At 34.8% G+C, this 24,343-nt stretch overlaps 1 protein-coding gene across 3 annotated transcripts; it reads left to right on the top strand.

Annotated features, from left to right (window-relative positions):
• The first annotated feature begins 212 nt into the window (after positions 1 to 212).
• Positions 213 to 21,844, top strand: LOC144436510 (orphan steroid hormone receptor 2-like). Of its 3 annotated transcripts, none has more exons than XM_078125333.1 (10): positions 213 to 275; positions 8,862 to 9,190; positions 10,043 to 10,211; positions 11,335 to 11,514; positions 12,743 to 12,877; positions 13,522 to 13,855; positions 14,955 to 15,194; positions 16,646 to 16,791; positions 17,497 to 17,634; positions 18,085 to 21,844. In XM_078125333.1, exons 2-10 carry the CDS (start codon positions 8,891 to 8,893, stop codon positions 18,363 to 18,365), a joined length of 1,923 nt encoding a protein of 640 aa, XP_077981459.1. In that variant the 5' UTR covers positions 213 to 275; positions 8,862 to 8,890; the 3' UTR covers positions 18,366 to 21,844. The 3 variants fall into 3 exon arrangements, with proteins under 3 accessions (XP_077981459.1, XP_077981452.1, XP_077981444.1); XM_078125326.1 differs by having other exon boundaries at positions 11,335 to 11,535; XM_078125318.1 differs by having other exon boundaries at positions 11,335 to 11,535; positions 12,698 to 12,877.
• The last annotated feature ends 2,499 nt before the right edge of the window (positions 21,845 to 24,343 follow it).

The following is a 24,343-nucleotide window of genomic DNA, read 5'->3' as shown; positions in this document are numbered from 1 at the left end:
CATGCAGAACTATGTATTTCTTGAACGGTGTGACTTCGTCAAACTCATGATATACATATATGTAAAGCAAGACACTCATTTCAAATTAGGCGCTGCATTTCTCTCCAAACCAGCCAATCATGTCAGGCTATGTGGGCAATCGTTCGTGACGTCATGAACGACCAATCAGAAACATGAAGAGAAGGGAATATATTTGCATGTATCCAAGCAGGTCACGAACTCTGACCTTTGTCGTGGTTCTGCAGGCACGTTTTCCTCGAAAAATAGACCAAAAGGTAAGATTTTTTCTCATAATTTGAAAGTATTTTGCTTCTTTGATTGTTCTAGAACATTTCTGACTGTAGTTTGGGTGTTCATCGTCGAAGATCGCTCTAAAAGTACGCATCGTTTGAAGGAGTGTTGTTTCGCTTCCATAAGCTCATGTACGGTGAAGTGTGTTCATTTTCATCCAGACGCTTTGAATTTTCGATGTTTTTTCAATCAGTATTACTATGCTTAAATAGCCACATCCAGCGTTGTAGGATACATTATCAGGACTTACATTTTCTTCTCGTTTAGTTTCTGATCGAAACAACGTGAAAATCCCCATATTTTTGCTATGTTATTGACGTTTTTTAACCCATGACCTTTGTGTGGTTGTTGTTGCAGAGTGACCCCGTTCGCGCCAAAATGGCCCCGCGAATGTTCTTTCGACTTCCTCGTAGACAAAAAGTTTCGGTCAATTTCAGACAAATTACACCTTTAATCTATTCAGTTTAACAACGTGTAGGGGCCTGAGACGAGACATGTCGGTTTCGAAATGGTTTTGTTGACGAAAAACGGTAGAATGTAGATTTAGGCGTGTTTAGTCGTGCTGACGTTTCACTGTTCCAATATGGCTACTCACTGCCTGAAACCATACAACGGTCGGCCATTATGGTGTTTTTCTGTTACTGCGCATCGAAGTTCCCGACGCAGACATTTTCGAAACACCATTGTTGTATTTTGCCGTCCCACTTTTTCGCCGTTTCTATCTCTTTTTGGTGGAAATCTTACCAATTTTACGCGCTAAACAACAAAATGTAACCATAGCAATGTGTCACCCCAGTGGAAAGGTTTAATGTCAAAAAATGACCTCATTTGAATGCTCAGTGACGCGCCGACTGCTTTTCTCAGCAAATTGTTAGAGCAGCTGGGCGTCAGTATCATTACCTGTCTGACAAAGCTTGTGATATACATTGTGATTTTATACATTGAACCAATATTGTTTTAAAATTTTTATGTTTAAAAAATGTAATTTCTATTATGTAATAATGCAGTTTATACAGTTGCAATGTTTGACTTTCCAGCAAGTCTCATTCGAAGTGCCGAGAAGGTTTTCACAGCCTGTGGTATATACATTTTTCTTCTTCAAAGCTAACGTCTGCCTGTATACTGTTTCAATTGAATGTATGTTTGTTAAGCATATCTGCATTGCATATTATGTTTATCAATATAGTGATTATTTAAATATATGTGAAATAATGAAATAATTAGTTTTCTTACTATATTTTTTGGAAGTACTGTTATATGTGTAAGCTTTCAGTTTCAAGTAAAACTTAATAGGTGTGCATATAGAATAGAAAGGAACCAGGTGAATGTAGATTAAATGAAAACAACTGGGATTGGATTAGTGTAATGAAGCTTCTTTTTTAAAATTCAATCTGACAGAAAATTGAATGTCAAGTAATAAATACATGATAGGTTGTGGCATGCATTTATTGACTAGTTTCAGTTATGAGTCTGTCTTTCGAAAAACTGGTCTTTTTAAAAGAAAATTTCTTAACTTTTATGACAACAATATTCAAGTTTGTTTGATTATACCTGTTAGAACAGTGATAGTGAAGATGTATAAATGTTAGTCTTTTATCTGAAGATGAAATTGACCACAAAAGAAAGCATGTGTATTCCTTGGAAAAGTACATGAGTACAAAAAAAAAACAACCCCAAAAAAACAATTTAATTAATATAAAAAGGTCCACGTCAATGAATATTTATGTTATGTATCATTTAGCGAATTATCTTTATTTTTACATAATTCATTCAACCCAATGATGTGTATATGTTTGAGTAAAGTGTGTTTGTGTTTGTTGCAATCTGGCACATTGCCAGTATTATTTCTATGTATTTTTGCTTCGGTTTTAGAATTTACTGGTAAATGTGTATCCTTCCCCTTGTGCAACCTATGACCTTTGTTTGTTTGTTTCAAGTGTTTAGTTTACATTTCTCTTCTGATTGTCATAATTTGATATTAATATAGAAATAGCCAAGCCGTCCATGTTATTACTAAGCACTACATTGTACCTTGATTAAATAGTATTATAAACCATGTAGGAGAACGGAAAGGTTGCCAACACTGCAAATCGATGACTCAGAGTGGACACCAGTCATGCCATAAACTCTCTTACTAAAAAAAATCAGTAAACTACTATCTACTGTCGTATAGATTATGAGTTGTTGATGAAAAATATCATTTTTATGTAGCGGTACCTCATTAAAAGTAGCATAGATTGTTTTTCAGCAACTTCACACTTTGCAGTATAAAACACTTTTTTTACACCTTTGGAGACTGATAGAGTATATTGTGTGAACCAAAGGAAGATAGTGGATGTTCTAATACATTGAGTAATATGATTTTACACAGACACTTTTTACAAAGGCAGGTGATGTTTGGATAAATGTGGGTTTTAGATTACTGTATGCAGTGTATTTGTTGCATTGTAGTACCCTATCCAAGTTATTAGGTGAAAAAGATATAGTGTCGTTCAGATTACCATTTTGGTCACATGGGTGGATGTAAGTGATAATTGGTATTATGGATTGGGCCTACTGAGGCAGTTTTTAGCAAAGTCTGAACAAAATGTCTCGGCCAGAATAAAAGGTATATACATAGATCTATTACAGTAGATAATATACAGTATCTTTTCAATAGAATACCACCTTTCCTTGTAAATGTAATATACATTGTGTGTTTGGTTTTAGCTATATTTAGCTTACACATCACACTTAATAGTGACTACACTGTTCTGATTGTTACGTCTCCAGTCTTGTTGGAATATAGCCAGCTGTTTTGAAGTTATCAAGAAATTAAATGAGAAGAAATGTTCATCATCCTGTAATGTAAATATTTGCAAGATCTGATGAGTCGGTGTTGCTGCAAGTTCAGAAAATGAAAATAAATAGCACTGATTGGTGACAGCAGTATTTTCAAGAGACGGCTTCTTTAACAAAGTCAGCTGTAGGAAAAAAACAGATGTGTACAAACGTATTTCAGCCAAAAATACCATTACGGTTGTAGACCTGTATTGTATAGCAACAATTGACTCTTGTAACGTGACCTCGATGGCACTCGGCATATACATGCCCTGACATGCTGTAAGAAATGAAATGTTGCAGGCCTGTTTTTATTTCTGTTGTGTATTTATGTCTGGACACAGTCTAAGGAAATGAATATGTTTAGTACACAGTGTCTGTTAACTGACTATGATATGAACTTTGTATTTGAGACAAACGTTTTGATTGGCTTATGGAAGACTATTGGTCCGTGTGAAATGTGTTGAATGTCAATACTTACTACACCTTGCATGTCTTGGAAGTACGTCTTATTGAAACAATTGAAGTATGGTTTGGAATATATGGTCTCCTCTAGTACACTTGTGCTTTGAAATTGAGTTACTCTTACTATAAATGACATAGGTACTTTGGGATCTAGATACTAAATCACGTGGGAAGACCGACAATATTGCATGAATCCTGTCTGTGTTAAGTTTGACACTTTGTAAAATGAATATAGCTGTGTCTTTGATACAGTGAAATGGCAGTTGGAATGACTAGCTGCCCAAGCTTGGCAAAAAAACATACAATGGACATTTGAGACATGTGTTTTTAAATTCTTACATTAATGGAGTGTGACACAGTAGTTTTTGTGTCAAAGGTCATTTGGCACATTTACGTTACTGTTGGTTTTTATTGAAACACGTTTCTTAAGGTTTCACTTCTGATCAACTTTCACATTTCTCACTAGGCATTTTGTTGAGCAAAAGTCGCCACCAGTGTGAATATTGCTATTGATCAAAACATGTATATTGGTGGATAACATTGTTATGGGGGAACAAAAAGATAAGAGAGTTATTTACGTTGTAAACTAGCTTGCAGACTAGAAATAGGTTTTTGAATGCCTTGAAAATCTTGGATTGGCTAAACTGCTCATCTGGTAGGATATATAACACACTGAAAATAAAACCAGACAACTCTAAGGATGCCATACAATGTGTGGTTGTATATAGTGTATAAATCTCTTATGTAGCTGTTTTGAAACCAGTTTCCAATATTATCCAAAATGTTTTGAAAATTAATTTAATGAGATAGTAGGCATTCACTTTATTTTTCTCAGTTTATACCATAAAACTATAAATAGAATATATTCTGTAATTGTATGAACATTGTGTAAAATAAGAGCTGTATACCTAGTAATTATTAAATTTGTATTTTTTGTTTGGGGGGGGGGGGGGTTAATATTCCTTGCTTTACATCCAGTTTGTGTGTCATTATTTTCCTTATCTGTAGTAGAATTTTTATTTTTCTAAATTTAAAGGTCAATTCTGTATAAATTACTGCTATTTTCCCCAGACATGTTGTACTTGCTATGAAATGGAGACTAGAGTAGAAATGCCATGATGATGAATACAGTGATACACATATGATTTGGTATTATTCCTATTTGATGTAATTTCATTTTTTACACTCTGCCAGGAAATTAATGATATGATAAGCTATAATGGTACTAATCACCATGGCGATATGCTTTTCAGGAACCAGTATGCATGAAATATTGACACAGTGATAAGCCCTGTGAAGCAGTGTGTGAACTTAAGGGAAAATGACTACTGGTCATAAGGACCGACATGTAGCAAATACTGCTGGTCCTTAAGGAAAACTGCTGGTCCATACTCAATGCAGTTCACGTTCACGACCTATATTTATATACCCTCCATTTACAGATTAAATGATTTTGAACTTTAATGTGATACAACATATCTTTAGATATACTAAAGTAAAAGAGAGTACAACGAATTGTTCACTATCCACTATTATTTCATAAAATTTCCACTCACAGAGTCAACAAATAACTTGGAAGTAATATTTGATTCTATGAGTACAGATTTTCATTTGTAACTATGAACCCAGAAACTATGAATATTCATTCTCGCATAATCTGTTCCTATAGACTATATTGGTCTGAGACTGAATGTATTCATTACACCATAGAAATACATATCCATAGCTTGTAGATAATATGGGTGAATGAATCATTAAATATGCATTATCTGCAATCTCTAAGAGATCACAGTCCTCTCCTTCCTCTCTGTACGATTCACTAAATTCTGAATCACATATCCAAAGTCATATTCATCGTCTGTAGCAACAGCTGATGTAGCTTTCCAACTCTTAGCGAAAGTAGACCCACAACTTCATCATGGCAGAAAGTTTTGTCGCATAACTATCCCTCTTGAAAACTGTGTATTCACTTTATTTCAATTTCCATCCACAAAAGTGACACGGAGCGGTTTCGTCTTCCTTCAAATATGTACTGAAGCCCCCCCCCCCCATAAAGCCCTACCCGTATACCATACAGTGGTGTATTGAGTATCGTCTCTGACTCGACTGTTTGTGTAAGAAATCTGACCATGATGAAGAGAAGTATGGCTAAACATGTCTTACAATGCAAGTTTTTTTGACGTGGGAGCGTTATATGGTATACCTGTACTATAATGTGTAATCAACTATATGTACCCGTGTTTGGCATGATGCAGTAATATTCCAGATAAAACAATGGCAACAAAAATGCAACATTTCTAAGTTTATACGTTGATTACAACATGACAGGACATACATTATCATATGAATCAAATTGAAAGCAATCAGACTACGCATTTTTTTTTACTGTTTTACAAAAATAAACTATCGTACTGAAGATATTTTACGAAGTGTACCTGCCTTCTTTATTAGTTAAAACGCCATTTCCAGAGTAATTTATATGTTTTCCGTCAGTTTGTTTTGATCATGGCCACACACATGGGCAACTCCGGTAAATTGATCGGGAAACCCGCTAACATTTACCAGCTTTAATACCAGCCTTAAAAAAACTGTCTGTTTAAATTCGTCTTCTTCTTCGGAAGCTCATTGCTGCCTTCTAAATATCGCCACATACTTTATAAATACAACGTGGAACTGTCTCAAACACGTTAAAAGTTTCATACACTTAGAACAGTAAACTTTACAACAATTACTATATCTTGGTGGGAAAAGACGCATGTGCTGAATGTGTAAAATGGGTCTGGATGTCTAAGACGTTCTGATTAGTCAAGACACAAATAATTGGAGAAATTCGGCCAATTATGTGTTTGCTAACATAATTTCATAAAGTAAATGCTGTATGCTACGTCATATGTAGACATGATATCAACATTGACAACAACACGTAGCGAGCTGCTAGCGGCTCTGTGTCGCTTGACTTGAACGAGATCATGTCGAGAGTATTAAAATAGGTAACACAAGATCAGATTCATGTAGGTGAAATTGGATATATCTTTGAATAAATGTTATTATTTACTCCAAATTTCAGTCGGTCATAAGGACCGATACGTTGTTGTAATTCTGAAAAACTGTCGGTCCGAACGGAAATCTGTTGGTCTCGGGCCGAAGGACCGGCGTTAATTTCGCACGCTGCTGTGAAGGCTTCAAAACATATGGCGACTATATATGTTTTATATTTTATACTGGCTTATATAAATACAAGAATTGTTTTTCACATTATAGCGCCACCCAGACATGCCAACTTTCTCAGATGATAAGAGTAGAGTTAAGCTTGAAAATAAAAATTTCATTCCAAATTTTTAGTGATTTATTAAGTTCTAACTTCCTCATGTATATTGCGGTATTTTTTAAAATTATGACAAATTTTGGCTGATTGATTATGCTGTAGGTTACATGGGCGACCTTGTTAATAAATGTTATTGTAAGAATATTATTATTATTATTACATATTAGATATGCTGCATGTTCAATTATTTTAGCATTAGATGAGGAAATTACAATGGAAATTTAGAATTAATAGTTCTGCTGGCCATTATATTAGAAACAGATGGTAAATCTATTGTCCAGTACTAAAATTGTGCATGTCACCATTTTTGTGTTCTGTTTAGTATCCATCTGTGTCCTAAGTACCTGTACTAGGCTGTAGGGTGATAATAGGGCTAATATTTTAGAATGCTGGTTTTCATTATACTACTCTTACATAGGTTGGTTGACTGCAGCAGCACAACATAATTTCAGTTTTAAGCATGGATGTACATTTCAGTCAATGTACTAGTAGAATTTGATAGCCCTGACAAACTTGTTTGTTTCTAGTGTTTATTTCAGATGAGAATTAGGAGTTAAAAAAATAACAAGTCAAAGAAATATCTGTCCTGAATGAATGAATGAATGAATGAATGAATGAATGAGATGCAGTTATTTAAACATGTAGCGCTGTAGATTCTATGAAGACATACTTGTGCATTCCTAAACCAAAAATGAATGAATGGTGTACTTGTGTTCACATAATAGATGTGTGTTATGCAGTGTGTACACGGAAAGCATTCAGCCAACACACATAATGACATGTATTGGCAACTCAATATTGAATAGAAATTTTGAAACTTAAATTGTGAGTAGTATTGATTCAACCTAAAATGCAATACGTTATTTTCAACTGCACATTTTCAAGTTGTTGTGTTTTCTATTGAGAAGGAGGGGGGTAGGGGTAGGAATGAAAATGGTAGAATATGTAATTGTTGAACTGTGGTCAAATTTTACATCATGGATTGAAGAGGAATAAGGAAAATACAAATATTAATATTTTATTGTGTGTTCACAAATTACAAATTTTTATATTGATTAGAATTTATGACGGCACTATTTAAAATAGCACTATTTTTGAGTGTACAAGTGTAGTCTATACCCACCCAGTGATATTGATGTCCAGTCCTGTGAATTATGAATGAAAACACTGTTTGAAGCAAAGGAAATGAATATTTCCTGTTCACTTTTTCTTATGATATTGAGATCTCAGTTTGTGAACTGAATGAGTTGCAAGAGTACAAGCAGAAGTGAATGGTTCCAACACTGCAAATTATTCATCTACAGTAGAGTCATTTGAAACTGTCTTTTACGAATATTACTGAATTATGAAAAACACAGAATATTGATACAAGAATGTGAGTTGTACTTTGAAAAGGACACCCTTGATAATCTGAAAAGAAAGTCACAAAATTCATTCCAGGAAGGACAGAACTTATGGACAAGACAGGATATTTCAATATTTTATCAAAAGCTATACTTGGGATGTATTATAATAGTAACTGTATCTGACTGTATATTGAAATACAATTTACAGTGAGGCAACTAGGTAATATGACTATAAATATGATACAGAGATTTGATAAAACACTTGCTAATGAGTGCTGCATAATTATGAGAATAGATTTCAACTTTGTCTAAGTGACATACCAATCTCTTGGTTAAAGATTGAGAATACTTTTGATGGTAAAACTTGACTTTATCTGTACTCGTGAGATTGAGGAAATTACCGTACATACATAATACATAACGCTAAAACACATCTCTAAACTATTTGATTAACTCAAACATTGAACAATTATTTTGGTGTATGTTAGTTTCTCATAAACAAAAGAAAATTTGCCTTATTGTATATGCTGTGAAGACTCAATCATACCGCAACCATTGTAAATTTGAGAGAACATTTATTTATGTTCGTTTTTCCTTTCATTATTTACCCGCAGGTAAGAAATAGTTCCAGCATAGAACCACAATGGAAGGTACGCAGGTACAGTTGCAAGTACAGCAGTCACCACAGTCTGTAACGCAGGGACAAACCATCCAAGTGCAGACAACACAACCACAGACAATGCAGATCCAGCGGACAGTGACATCACAGCCTCAGACTATACATGTACAGGTTCAACCACAGCAAGCACAGACTCTACAGTCCACAGTGCCAGAGACAACAGTGGCATCCAATATTGAAACTACAACAGCTAATGACACATCAAGGGAGCTACAGTCGGCAGAGGGACTGACAAGACTACGTAATGAAGAGGTCATAACTAAGGTACAGTTGATTTTAGTGTGGCATTTATTGTGTGTGTGTGTGTGTGTGTGTGTGTCATTGTATTTGGATGATGACAAATAATGAATCATGAAATTCATTGAAAAGGTCACAAGACTAGAAATAAACTGTATTGGGAATATTTTTTTATCCTTGATTTGATAGAATTTGATAATATTCACATTTTGTTTGTAAATCAGTACATTGTAATAACTCTGAAATTATGCTGTACAATACTATATTATTGAAGATTTGAATGGATAATTTTGGACTAAAGAAATTATTTGAAAGGAAATATTGCAAATTCAGTGCACATACAGTAAGTGACCGAATGGTGTCATGGTTATGTTGTTTTGTGGAGTTATACAAAAAAACCCAGTTTTTAGGTTTGTACTTTGTCTACTTCCACATGTACATGTAAATGTACCACATAGTGGATGTACATGTGAATGTCTCATTAATAATGTGTATACACAATTTTACAGTAAGTTCCTTGTATTCAAAAAGTCATTTGGAGGATTGCATCTTTTGATTGCCATTACGATAGAACAAGTTCCCTAAGTCAATTCAAGTCGTTTAGTGAGATCCATGCATGTGTTGACCATGTTTTTGCTACCATAGCTCATTCAAGTTCCCCAAGTCAATTCAAGTCATTGAATGAGATCCATACATGTGTTGACCATGTTTTTGCTACCATAGCTCATTCAAGTTCCCCAAGTCAATTCAAGTCATTGAATGAGATCCATACATGTGTTGACCATATTTTTGCTACCATAGCTCATTCAAGTTCCCTAAGTCACTTCAAGTCATTTAATGAGATCCATACATGTGTTGACCATGTTATTGCTACCATAGATCATTCAAGTTCCCCATGTTCAAGTGGTACAGCAGCCTTCAGGACACGTCCAGCATGTGACTTTACAAGTTCCCCAAGTTGGCCATATTCAACAAGTACAAGTGACCCCAGACAAACTGATGACAAAGCCAATTGAGCTGTGTGTTGTGTGTGGTGACAAAGCCTCTGGTAAGACAAGATATCTATCTGTATATCTAAGATTGAAAATTACTGATAAGCTGAAAGAAAAACCACACTAAAATGTTGGATTGTATGCTCTCTTTCTTTCCTCAATAATTTTCCTGACAAGTAGATATAAAAAAAACAACCACGTTGAGTATGTATATTATAATAATCAGTTTATTTACGCAAATAAATAAATCTATTATAGTGGGTAAATGGGGAGTCGGGGAATTGCTTACAGCTAGTCTGGGTTCTGTCCCCTTACTACTATACAGACATTCAAAGACATGCTTTTGTATTATAAAATACATTTGTACTATTATTGTTGATAATTTTATTTTTTTTAAAAAACAACAGGAAAAGAAACGTGTCTTTAGTTTACATTGGAGTGATTCAGAGTTTTTCCTGCTCATTGTAATAATTTTAGTTGTGAGTACTTAGATAAAATGATGATGTAATTAAAGTTGCAAGAATGACTGTTCATAAACTCTGTTTTCATACTTATTTAATGAAAATTTCTAATTAAAGTTCCTTCTCTGTACTGGTACTCATTTCATGTTCATAATGCCAGTTGGTGTAAAAGGATTTTAAATGTATTACCCCCCCAGGCTAAAGATATAGAATAAAATTCAATATTAGTCTAGAGTGAATGTAAGCCTGGTTGCTATGACAAATGTGGCCAGATGTAGAACAAATGTTTCCTTGACAATAGTGATTTTTCCTTTCTATTAGCCAGGTTGGTTACTGTGTAGAGGTAGTTTTGGATAAAAATATTAAGTGTTAATTGTGATAGTTAGAATATCAATAATCCTCATATAAAGTTGTCAAGTAACATTTGATGTAAAGTCAAAATAAAACAATGGATTTTGAAATAAAATTTCAAACTGCTTAAAAATTAAGTTTTCTTCAAATGGAAAGTCATCTGTGTTGGTAAACCATAAGTGTTTAATTTTAACTGTTGTTCCAAACACCAACACAGACAGCTCATCACTATTGTATCAACATGCTATGACAATAGTTTCAGTTTGTGTCTATCTTAGTAAACTGAAGCCTTGATTACCAGAATAACATCAAACACAGTTGACTGTGAACTTACCGTTGACCGTATAATGTGTATTTATTTTTTTAGGTCGCCACTACGGTGTTGTCAGTTGTGAGGGCTGCAAAGGCTTCTTTAAGAGAAGCATTCGCAAGCAGCTTTGTTACACATGCCGTGGTGCCAAGGATTGCCAGGTGACAAAACATCACCGAAATCGTTGTCAGTTCTGTCGCTTACAAAAATGCTTGGCTATGGGAATGAAAGCTGAATGTAAGTCACCAACTACTCTAGGTGATTATTGGCTTTTTTTAACTGCTCCTATAGATTTGTGTGATAAAATGGCTTGATGAGATCTCATTTCATTTCATTTGTGTCTGTTGTTTTTTAAACCTCGACCAGGTCCAGCAATCCATTGAGATTAACAGTACCGGGTAATGTCAGTGCAAACCAATGCACATGTATGATTATTCACTTTGTTCTCTTGACACCATGATGTTTCAAAAGAAAAGCAATACCACATATATTAAGATTTATATTATTATTATTGATTTCAAAACATTGCAGTATTGCATTGTCAGACCACTGCAAAGATGTCATGTTTTGGAATCATTGCTGTTAATATTTGGAGTCAAATTCTATACATGTACATTGCGTGGACCCTGGTGTATGTGACTGTTACCGTGTCTTTGTTATTGACTGATCCACACGTTCACATCTCATCCTGTCATTGTAGAGATTTGTCAGATTCTCACAGAAACTCAACATAAAGTGAAAAATGGACCGATTTAATGTGTTGATGTATACCTGATTTCTATTTGTGCTGTCTTTATTTTTTTATAAAGTATGAATGTGAAAACAGAATGAGACACCTAGTTGGGAAAGACGGTTGGTATTACATAGATGATTCACTACTGTAACATCTTTCTTTGTTTTAGATACATTTATATGTTAGATGATTCAAATGATGAGGGGGATAACTTTTCTTTAGTATGTTGAGTTTTTGTGAGAATAACCAAGATTTACTAACGTTGGAGTGTGCGTCATGTGATTTGTATGTTTGTTTGTTTGTTTGGAGATTCAACCTACAGAAAAACCAACCAACGCTGATAGTAATATCAATTTTCAACCATCTGATATCAAAAAATTAAAATACAGAAACAAAAATTCTGAAAAACAATATGGCGTTTCCAAGCTGATATGACTAGGCAATTCTCTACTTTGTTTTTTTTTACCACACAGAAAAAAAGGAATTATTGATAGAATTGTAAGAATGCTATTAACTACACATGATGTTTTCCTTTGTGTTCAGCAAAAAAAAAATTTCCTTGAGCCAAATGAATATTGACGTACCCAACACAGTTTTTAGCCTTTGTAAGTGGCTTGAACTGCATGAGGTACAGAATGATGTTCACATTGGGAAACGCCCATATTACACTTCAACCCCATTTACCAGGCTCAAAACTTTTTGGGACATCCCGTATTTCAAATACTTCTATAGCTGTGCAGTGTGAGAGGACTCCAATCAAGTCAAATCGTGAGAAGTCTCCCGGCAACTGTGCAGCATCTACAGAAAAGATCTACATCCGTAAGGACTTGAGAAGCCCTCTAGCTGCCACACCGACCTTTGTTGCTGGTAAGTGGCTCTGCAGTAAAGCACTGCTTCATCAATGAAAAAGCATGACATTATGCATGGCAACAAATTGATATCACAACATCCTGTACATACATAGAGTGCAAGATGTGTTGTGTCGTTCAGCCCTAATCAGTCTCCTTGTCAGTGCTAGCTGATAGAGCAAGACGACACATAGTATTTGGCAGACTAAACATTCTGTAGCATAGTACACATTTATTGTATATGCTGTAGTCAATCATCGTTACATATTGTACAAGCCAAGTAATAGAATTCATACAAAAGCATGCAATATACAGTCAGATTCAGTACAGTCTTAACAAGGTATACTTATGTCAACATCTTTTTGACGTGCCTGAATACGTTTAATTATCGACAGTTCTCTTTTCAAAAACTTAATTTTACTATATATCCAATATAGAAAAAACTCTATACCTACCCAAGCTATGCTCTCTTAATTGAAATGTAGAGTAAAATGATTTGTCCATTTAAATATATACACACACCTATTTACGCTACCTTCACTACTAGAAATGTACAAATTCATGTTATTACTCGGATAATTCCTGTTGTAATCTCCACCAAGGTGTTACACTGTAAACATTTGGAATTAAATAGATTGCATTTTATTGTTTGGCTCTCAACAGAAAGAGAAAAGCAGCATGTTGGATTGTTTGATCAAGGCATGCTTATCAACATCCAAGGTAACAGTCCCATAGCTGAAACCAGTGCTGGCAATACAGATCTGAGCACCCTGGCTAACGTCGTGACCACTCTGGCTAACATGAGTAAGAACAAAGACGGCACCACAACTGAAGCAGCTGGGGACACTACTCAAGTAGCTAACGGAGAATCCGGAGCTGCTGAAATACAGGCATCAGCAGAGGCTGTCAATCAGATCTCAAAAGCATTTGATACTTTAGCCAAGGCTCTGAATACCCAAGGAGAAGCTACAGAGACAGCGAACACAGTTGAAGTGACGTAAGTACACAAGTGTTGAATGGATTTTAATACCTGGCAACTACTGCAGCTGTCCCATCAAGTGGTCCATATGTTTAAAGAATAATCATAAACTTTGTCCATGCCAACAATACTACAATTTGTGACCTTTCACATTAAATTCATCATGTGTTCTATTACTTCAGCTGTTCATTTCTAGTTGGTTTATTTTTTTAGTATTCATCCCATTATATTATTTGAGTAGTATGTCTGACATTACCTCAGATTTCTACCATTAGTTTTTATGATACATGATAGCTAGTAAAAAAATTATGTTAAAAGTAAATATTGCTTTATAGATGCCAAAGACAGCGAGTCACAATTTACAATGTATACTGATGTCATCTACAGCTTGTGGAAAAAAATAAGGATGGGGCAAAGTTATGTGGCACGGAATTAGAATTGTATGAGGCAATACTAAAACAAGCACGTCATGGGGGGGGGGGGGGGGGGGGGCTATATCCAAATGTTAGTGAGTGTATGACTAGACCAAAATGTGGAGACAATGTGAGGCAACATAAAAAATGTAGGGGTAATGAGGGGAAAAGGGGTGCACCAAACTATTTGTGTGTGTGTGTGTGGGGGGGGGGGGGGTTATATCAAAATTATATCATGATGTTGATTGAAATTAACATAGCTCAAACACTGTACATAATGTTTCATTACCCATGTGATTGTGATGCTGTGAATGCTTTGTTGTCCCTGAGAGAAAGCGAGATGGTTTACACTCTGCGTGTATCAAGTTTTTGTGTCATAGACAGTACTGTGTTACATTATGAAATATTCTTTCAATTTCCAAAACCTTTTTCTCAAATAATCTCTCTTAGAATAAACAAAATCTCAATAATTAAAAATTTCAGTCTGTGGTCGTAATATTTTGTATTTCTGCCACACAGTGTCACCAGTTCGACAAAGCTAATGGGATACATCCAAGCAATATGAAACTGTTACAAAGAACCTTTGAATGTACATATTTGAGTATGTACATGTACATCTGGTCAAATTAACATAGTACTGCCTAGATAAGACAAAAAGATGTATGGAACATATTAACTGTTTATATATGTGTTATCTATTTCAGTACATCTGATTCATCAGCCAATGGCGGACAGGGTGATTCTTCAGAAGCATCTGGTTCTACCCCACCACTGATTGAAATTGAAGGGCCTTTACTTACCGACACACATTTCCAGTTTAAACTGACGACACCATCACCCATGCCACAGTATCTCAATGTTCATTATATCTGTGAATCAGCGTCAAGACTTCTTTTCCTTTCCATGCACTGGGCTAGAAGCATACCATCATTCCAGGCTTTAGGGTAAGTTTCATATATGATAAGTGTTCCCTGCCCTCTTCTATCATCGAATCACCTTCAACATATTCATTCAAGACAAGACTTAGAGATCACTTAAATCTGTAGTATTCATATCTTAACCTTTGACCCCCATTGGTGTGATACTCCTAAGGAGGCGGTGCCAATTAGATCCAGATCCCTGTACATTGCCTCAAGATTACAGCTGACTGTTTTTGAAGGTTCATTTTTGCATGTGAGACATGACTCTAGTGTCTTACATCTCTCCAGGCACACTCCTCCTGTTATGGTTTCATCACATTTCTTTTATTGTGCAAAATATGTTTGCTGCTATAAAACAAAATTATACAAACTTGATTTCCAAATATTTCAAACCCACAGTTTCTGATTCAAGCCTGTGGCAGTTATCAAGAATTTTACAATAACCGTGTCTAATAAACCTCCCTCCCCCCCAGCAACCTTTTGATTCTGTATGTGTCGTTCTACCGTGATGTCTCTTGAGTAACTGTCTGTGTTTGTTTCATATCCTGACTCATACATTACCCAGGATCTTTATGTCTCAACCAATATTTGCAGCTAACGTCAATTTGAAATGGATAACGTCATTTCTTTCACTGAACACCAATTACTTATTTGCATTGATAGAATTTCACATTGCTATCTGCTTGTTCTTGCTATCTATGAGATATATTAAAATTGGAAATGCCATAGGGATTGGTGATTATGAAAATCAAGCCAGAAACTATGACAACTGCAAAGATAAGACTCGCTTCCCTCCTTTGCAAATATCCAAGGATACCAGATACTATCTTTTCCAGAAAAACTGACTCAGCTTAGCATGTACTTTTGCTACCAGTCAGCATTGTATGTCAGATATATAGAATTGTAAAGTGATCACTTAGATATTCCTCTGCCTTCAGCTTTCAACATTTTGTTAGCTACATGTACACGTCCAGCAATATGTAGGGGTGCTATTTCAACCAGCTTAGATGTATGTTTTGTGATTAGCCTAACTTTGATAAGTTATGCTGTTATGCTGAGTCTGTCAGGGTTTCCATTTTAGTAGTGGTGTTAAGTTTTGTGGTCACTGAATTTTCTAAAATTATTATTCTCAAACGAGTGGCAGAATTAAGGTGTAATATGAAAAGTAAAGTATTATAAAAAATTGTTGATTTGTGATTATAATTTGTACATTATTTATGAGTTACATGTACGTCAATCAGATTCTGTATTGCAAAACTAGCAGCATGAAATTTACCTCAGAAGTTTTGACGATTTCTACAAGATAATATATACAAAAGTGGACAAAAAGAAAATGAAATGACACTGATTGACTAAAATATTGACCATCAGCATCTTACTGTGGACTACCAGAATCGGACCACTTGATTAAAAAAAAAATTCAGATCTGTGAGTTCATGAATGATTGAAATTGTTGTACTTTGGTAATCTTGCAGGCAAGAGTCTCATACCACAGTGGTACAGAGATGTTGGAGTGAATTGTTCACGTTGGGTTTAGCACAGTGTTGTCAAGCCATGGCACTCTCCACCATTCTTACCGCTATTGTCAATCACCTACAGACCAGTGTTCAGCAAGGTATGCGTAAGTACAATTTGTAAACTTTTTGTAGGATTTAGAAACCAAACTTCAGGCTATACGTCCCGCATTTTTAGCATAACTGAACTGAGTGAGGTGCAGCAGTGCTATAGGCATGGTGAAGTGTGTGTGTGCGTGTGCGTGTGTGTGTGTGTGTGCGTGCGTGTGTGAGAGCGTGTGTGAATGCGTGTAAATGACTTAAGTCAAATACTGCCAGACTGATTGCCTTAGTATTTGATCGGAATATTACTTTTGGTGTGTAGATATTTGGACTTGTCATTCCATTGGGGTGACATATGGTTGTGGGTTTGGCAAAGTATGAATATATATGTTGACAAACACATGTACATCACTACTACATCTTATGGCTTTATTGGAATTGTGAGTCGGTAATTGTTCTCTATTTGTGCTAATTGTCTACGGGGTCTCGGAGTGGCCATTATTTATATCCTGGAATATGGGAGATGACTTTAGCTAGACCGCAGGCTAAACACCCTCAATTGCACCTTTCTGTTGCAAAGTGACCTTTGGTCGCTTGTCATATCAGAAGAAAGCCCAAAGGTGTAGCAGCTAGACTCCACTGCAGTGATGGCCAATTCCTCTCTCTTCAAAACATGGACACATCTAACACATGGTAGATGAGTCTTTGATTTGAACCTGTTGTCATCAAATGCAAATGTACAAATGTTATATTGATCTTGATATTTACAGATAAATTGTCAGCTGATAGAGTTAAAATAGTGATGGAACATATCTGGAAACTTCAAGAATTTGTTAATTCAGTGACAAAACTCCAAATAGACTCAACAGAGTTTGCATATATGAAGGCGATTGTTCTCTTCAGTACAGGTAAGGGGATTGAAGTCAGATCTCTTGCATTGTTTACATAGAAACTGCACTCTTAATTATAGATGGTAAGAACTTGATGTTGCAGAAAGGTATGGTCAAATTATGTGAGTGGCCAACTAACTCTTAGAAGGAAAAAAAAACATACATTTTATAGTCATTTACAAAAATAGAAAAATTAATTTATATGCCAATTTCTCAATTTAACAGTTCTTGAAAATATGAGACAAAGTTGAACAGAGGATTGATTCGAACACACAAGTCCAGATCATAGACATCATTTCATGCAATAGACTGCTTTGATACACTTTGTATATTGGGATATCACCATTGATAATGTAAGGTTTATTATTGAATGCAACACTTTCAGCATGGTGAAACTTTTCTACAAATGTGGTGAAGTCTGTTGTTTTCTTTCTAAATCAGATGGATCATTTGATTTTACATGTATAGATCACCCGGGTTTGATGAACTCAAGACAGATTGAGAAGTTTCAGGAGAAAGCAGTACAAGAATTACAAGAGTATGTGACGAGAACCTACCCTACCAGTACAGATCGGTTTGGCAAGATCCTACTTCGACTGCCAGCGTTACGACTTCTCAATCCAAGTATCATGGAAGAGTTGTTCTTTGCTGGGCTGATTGGCAATGTACAGATAGACAGTATCATTCCGTATATTCTGAGGATGGAAACAGCAGATTACAACACACAGATTGCTATACAGCCCCAGTAATTCAACAACACTCTGTAGTCGCTCTCTCATTCACTTATTCTCTAGCTCTGTTTTTATTGTTCATAGCTGAAATTCAAACTCAGTTTGTGTAAATCATCTGAAGAACTGTACCAGTCTCTCTCTCGCTTTCTCTCTCGCTATCTCTAAGATAATCAAATCTTTTTGTAATACTGTAATCAAGGATAGACAAAAAAAGAGGCAGCTAAATTACAAAAAAAATGGAATTCAGTGGCGTTTCAACGATGAAAGTGCCGTGATAACAGAACAAAGATGTTGTCATAGAATGGAATCCAAGTTAATCTTGACACCATGACAACAAAACTTGTAAAAAGTCGATTTTTGAGTGATATCTATGAATGAATCTGAAGAAAGGGTAATGTAAAGACTGTACCATAGTAAAAATGTATTGTTTAGTTAGAACCAACAGCAAATGACAGTTTCAAGTCAATGTTTCATTTGGGGATTTTTTCACGTCCTAGTGGTGGTAGTTATGTTGTGTGTTTATCAGGAACATTTCTATCCATTTGTTTTTTGCCCCCCATTTCTAAATATAAATATATATACATATATGTTCCGAACATGTTCAGTAATAGATTAACTACAGGGGCAAAAAAAAAGGTGCACATCTGACTTCTTACCATCCCATTTTTTCTGAATCTTACACATAGTTGTCATAAATTATTCAATGTTGTATGTAGAATGGTTCAAACACAACTCGTTGAACTTGTCTTCAGGTAGTCAGGATTTTAAAAACACACTTTTTAATAAAAAAATTGTATCTCATTGCTGTCAAGTTCTAAAAGCTAATGGTTAGCAAATTTAATACAACTAGTTGCTATTTCAACTTTGTTTCTTCTGACCAATGTGGAAATCCGCATAATTGTTTAATATTCTGTATATGTGATGATTTAACAATAACAGAGGGGGCGAGGGGAAGGGGGACTTGAAGCATCATGCAGCTAAAAACAATGATTTTTTTGGCTCTTTTCAATATTTAACTGTTGGATTTTTTTCAGTCCTGTATACTCTGACATGATGGCTATGGAATGTGCTATATTTTCCCCATATTCAAGTTTCTGTTTTCAACACCTCAAATATTCAGTATATATTGGGTTCAGCTGAAAGATTAGGAAAGAAAAACACTTGTTTAACATTTTTTAGTTATTTTCTCTATGGGGGACGGGGAAATGTCGATGGAATCCTCCGAAGTGTATCAAAAGAAACAGAATCTTGATATTTAAAACTTCAGTTTATATGTATTGTTAGATTCCAATGTATTTAACCTTATACCAGTCAATGTTGGACTGTAGTTTGAATTTACGTTTTACCATTGCCACCTGGGATGTGTTGCTAGAATCCAGGTGTGCCAAGCTGGCAAATTAACAACAACAATAAAAGCATCTAGCAGTAAACGTTTATTGAAATGTACATGTATCTACCAGCTATCATTCAAACACAGATCTGATCATATAAGTTTGTCATTATCAATGGTTTTCAGTCATTCAGTCTTTTCGTTCTGTTTTCTAACACATTACCAACATGTCACTTTTATGCTTTAAATGTATGTACAGAAACGTTGCTTTGTATAGTCCATTTTACAGATATCTTTCATTTCACATACACATATAATGTCAAAAGAAAAAAAAAAATGATATTTTGAACACAGTTATCGATATTATTGTCATTTTAAAGAAGAAAAATCCTCTATTGCATTTCAGTCGTATTGGCATACTGAAAGTTTTGACATGTTTTAGCTTTTTATTTTAAAGTTTTTGTGAAAAGCGGGGACGACTGCTAGTTTGTTGAATATTCAAAATGCCAAAACGAACGCACAAAGTGATGCAAACTATTTGTCAGTTTCCCAAAGAGGAGAATTGTATGCATTCCTGTGTATAAGCTTTGTTGTATCATTATCACATGGGAGACTTTTTTATTTTCCGATCCATTTTCTCATGTGGACAATCATGCAGATACAGTGAGTATTCATTGCAGAAATGAAATGGAATTAGGTCTTTTAATTCAATGGAAGAGCATTAAAGATGTGTTGTTGCCAATGTGATATATGACATCATTTGTTTGTTTTGAAAACACTTCAGAAAAGTCATACATTAAGCTTAAAGGCAGTTTTACATGTAATAACCTCTTGTTGAACAAATTGTTATTGTATGTGAAATTTTAGGTTTAATGGTCACATAATTGGCTTGTGAATTTCAGGTTGGAAATCATGCTAAAAGCCGCATACTTTGTTAACACAAGGTGTTGTAACCCCTGACAATATCACAAAGAGTTGTAGTTTGTTGATTGACTATTTTGTTACCAGCTTTAAATACTCATTTTTGTGATGCATTAGATTTGATATAGTATGCTCACCACATCTTTGCAAGACATCTACAGGTTTGAATTCAAATGACATCCAATGGAGATTCAAGTGTAATTTTTGGATTTGTACTGGCCAAATGAAAAACTATCATAATTTCATAAATATAGTAAGGTCTTTACAGGAACAAATTGAGAAGGTGCAAATTGAACAATTTAGAACTGTGTGCTAGATTTGATGTACCAACTGCCAATGAACGAAATTAACATTTCAAAGCTAAAAATTAGCAAAGACCCCTTCCTGATGTAGAAAATTTTCAAAAGAAAACAAAAAACTCAACAACTTGGCATGATTTCCAACTGCGGTGAAATGGGTGACAATTTTGGTTGTATTTATGGCCTTGTAAAATATCTTTACATTGTGTGGCATGAGAAAAGATAGTCCTACCTGAGTTCTTTTTTTAATTTATTCCTCATTTTTGTATGTAAACATAACCATATCATAGTTATTTTTTGCTTAGCTGTAGTTTTATGCTTTTAAAATGATGCTGTATAGAGTATGAAAACGATTTGAGTTAGTTTACTGATATTAGCCAAGTGCAACAGTACTGCATGTCAAACTTAAAATAACAAGAAAATATAGTATTAGTAGTTTTAACAGTCCTGTAAGTGGCTCATGTGTGGAACTCTCATTATTAACTCTAGACTCTATTTTCAAACCGTAACTGTACTGCCTTATTTTTCAGCTGTAGTCTTAGTTTAAATTGAAGAAAAAGAAAGAAAAAAAATGGAGAGTTCTTACAAAGTACATTTCCAATGGACAAATATAGAAAGATTTCAAAACTACTGTACACCATGATTTGAATAAACAGCAAAGCTGTGATAAAAACTGATCAACATTTAATAGAAGGGGGTTTGGGTAAACTTTTTTTTCTCTCAATATCCAAAGCAATTAACTTTTGGGTTTCTTAAAAATGTGAACTGAGATTTTACAGTGGTTTGTAGTCAAGAGTGATTATATTTCTCTTTTTTGCCTTATGAAGGGTATGCTATTTCTTTGTTATAAATTGTCATTGAGAGAAGATACAAGGTGGTTGTGTATTTTGGAGATTTTATTTGATATGGGCCTGTACTTTGTATCAGAATTACACAGTTTCAGTAAATGTCCCTTTTAAAAGCAAGTATGGTGTGTCGTGTTTCATATCAAGTATGGTGTGTCTTTCTGTATTTATATCAAGTATGGTGTGTCGTTTTGTATTTATATCAATTACGGTGTGTCGTTTTGTATTTATATCAAATATGGTGTGTCGTTCTGTATTTATATCAAGTATGGTGAGTCGTTTTGTATTTATATCAAGTATGGTGTGTCGTTTTGTATTTATATCAAGTATGGTGTGTCGTTTTGTGTTTATATCAAGTATGGTGAGTCATTTTGTGTTTATATCAAGTATGGTGTGTCTATCTGTATTTATATCAAGTATGGTGAGTCGTTTTGTATTTATATCAAGTATGTGTTGTTCTGTATTTATATCAAGTATGGTGAGTCGTTTTGTATTTATATCAAGTTTGGTGTATTGTGTTGTGTTTCATATCAAGAATGGTGAGTCGTTTTGTGTTTATATCAAGTATGGTGTGTCTATCTGTATTTATATCAAGTATGTGTTGTTCTGTATTTATATCAAGTATGGTGTGTCGTTCTGTATTTATATCAAGTATACTTTCGGCAGTTTACATCACAAACTAGTGAATTGTATGACCCTCCATCTCAATACCGTCACCTATAGTTAATCCCAATAATGAAGCAATATTGTTACTAAAATGCATGTGTACAGTGTGCCATCCCAATATTTCTTTGCCACTGGGAATCCAGAATTATTATCACTGAGGTAAGCTTATAAGAAGCTGACGTAGAAATTGCCAAAGCTCTATGCAGCGAAAGTAGTAAATCACCAAACATGTTTACAAGAAATAATGAATTGATTCCTAGGGAAGTATACAAATGAATACTTGAGAAGAAAATAGTTCTGTACAGAAACCTTGGACAGATACTAGATCTATGATGGCCCCATATGCGAAACTACCTTTTCAAAACTTCGGCAAAACTTGTCTTTTTTTACACAAAGCGTAAATTGAGAACACAATTCATCTGTGATAGTGAAAACGTGCTACAATTCCGTTGACATAGCAGCATGACCTAAACTGCGAGGTCAACTCACTATTATAAAGGTCACAATCTGGTGATGAACGGATGTTTACAGCTCCAAGTTGTCCTAAGTGTATATAAGTCGAGATTTGCAAGACTTGTTTTCAATTTCCAAGAGGAAAACTGGAGGCGAAAAGGTCATAAACGCTAGACACAGTCCTTTCCAAACATGTTTACACCAGTCGTTGTTTCTATTGTAGAATGTGTGTCAAAGTATGCCATACCAGATGCATCCAGATACCAAGTACACACATTACAGCTTGTACAGAATCCTGTGTAATCTGTCGTAGATTTGTATCTTTAGCTAAGCAATTATTTGACATTTCTCGGCTGTTATCTACAGTTACTTGTCTCGATGAAAGGAAACAATTTGATTATATGTGTTGCCATTTTTTTTATCATTGAAATACTTTCCACCGAGTACGTTACAGGTTTACCTGATTTTTTTTGTTAGATTGGCCGTTGTCTTGGCTTTCTATAGAACGTCATCGACGAGTCTGTAGGCTAGTCACGAGTTTAATAGATGTCATTCTCATCTTTCCTACCTGTATGATTTCTTTCTATAGTTACATTTTATAATTCATTCATTCATTCATTCATTCATTCATTCATTCATTCATTCATTCATTCATTCTCCAATTCTTTAATCCAACACAAGATATACCAGAACATGTATAACAACAGTATGTTGCCAGTGTATTCACCCTCGTGCCTGTACGCGGAGAGATGAAAATGAAAGTCAATGGATAATCACAAGTGTACGTATTGTAAAAAAATGTAGACAGTAATTGTCGTTACATTTGAATCTAATCACTTTGTTGTTTATGTCTGTTATGATTGTGAGTGTTGATATTGTTTCTTTGTTGTTGTCGATTGGTTTATTTGTAGTTTTTTCTCAAACACATCCGATTGAATGCAGGTTATGACGTCACAGTAGTAGAAGACTACAAGATTGTGTAGATTGTGATCCCCAGACTACTGCAATATATAATCGTTCATATGATAGTATCACTTGCAGCTGTATTTTATAGCCATGGCAGGTAATAAACTAACAACGGAAAATAGTGTGGCACCTATATATGATGATGGTACAATAAATTATCCCTGCTCGTGCTCGTCCCACCCTTAAACCTTCCCACCCCCAAAAATCATGAATAATTACATGATCAAACAGGTTGCGTTTTCTCATAAAATCATTAAAACCAAAGTAAGAATTTCAGCTCAGAATTTATTAATTAAAAAAGAACTGGAATACCAAAACAGCTCCTTGTATGTAAAGATTAGGCTATATTGCAATACACTACTATAGTGTCAAAAAAGTTTAATGATGCCGGTCATCACAATGGGAATTTTAACAACTTAATAGAATACCAAAAAATAAGTTGTTTAAACAAATTCTCTCAGCACCAGTTATGGATTTGTTGCTAACAGCCTAGTCCTGCTTGCATACGGAGGAATT

The sequence above is a fragment of the Glandiceps talaboti genome, chromosome 1, assembly GCF_964340395.1.
Source record: "Glandiceps talaboti chromosome 1, keGlaTala1.1, whole genome shotgun sequence".
Classification (NCBI taxonomy): domain Eukaryota; kingdom Metazoa; phylum Hemichordata; class Enteropneusta; family Spengelidae; genus Glandiceps; species Glandiceps talaboti.
The sequence above is the reverse complement of the archived record's forward strand: the minus strand, read 5'-3'. Positions and strand labels throughout refer to the sequence as shown.

Coding starts and splice junctions, on each gene's coding strand:
- LOC144436510 (XM_078125318.1), top strand. CDS start 8,891: ATGGAAGGTACGCAGGTACAGTTGCAAGTACAGCAGTCACCACAGTCT. Junction 11,536..12,697: donor TAAGTCACCAACTACTCTAG/GTGATTATTGGC, acceptor CCCATTTACCAG/GCTCAAAACTTTTTGGGACA. Junction 16,792..17,496: donor CAGTGTTCAGCAAGGTATGC/GTAAGTACAATT, acceptor TGATATTTACAG/ATAAATTGTCAGCTGATAGA.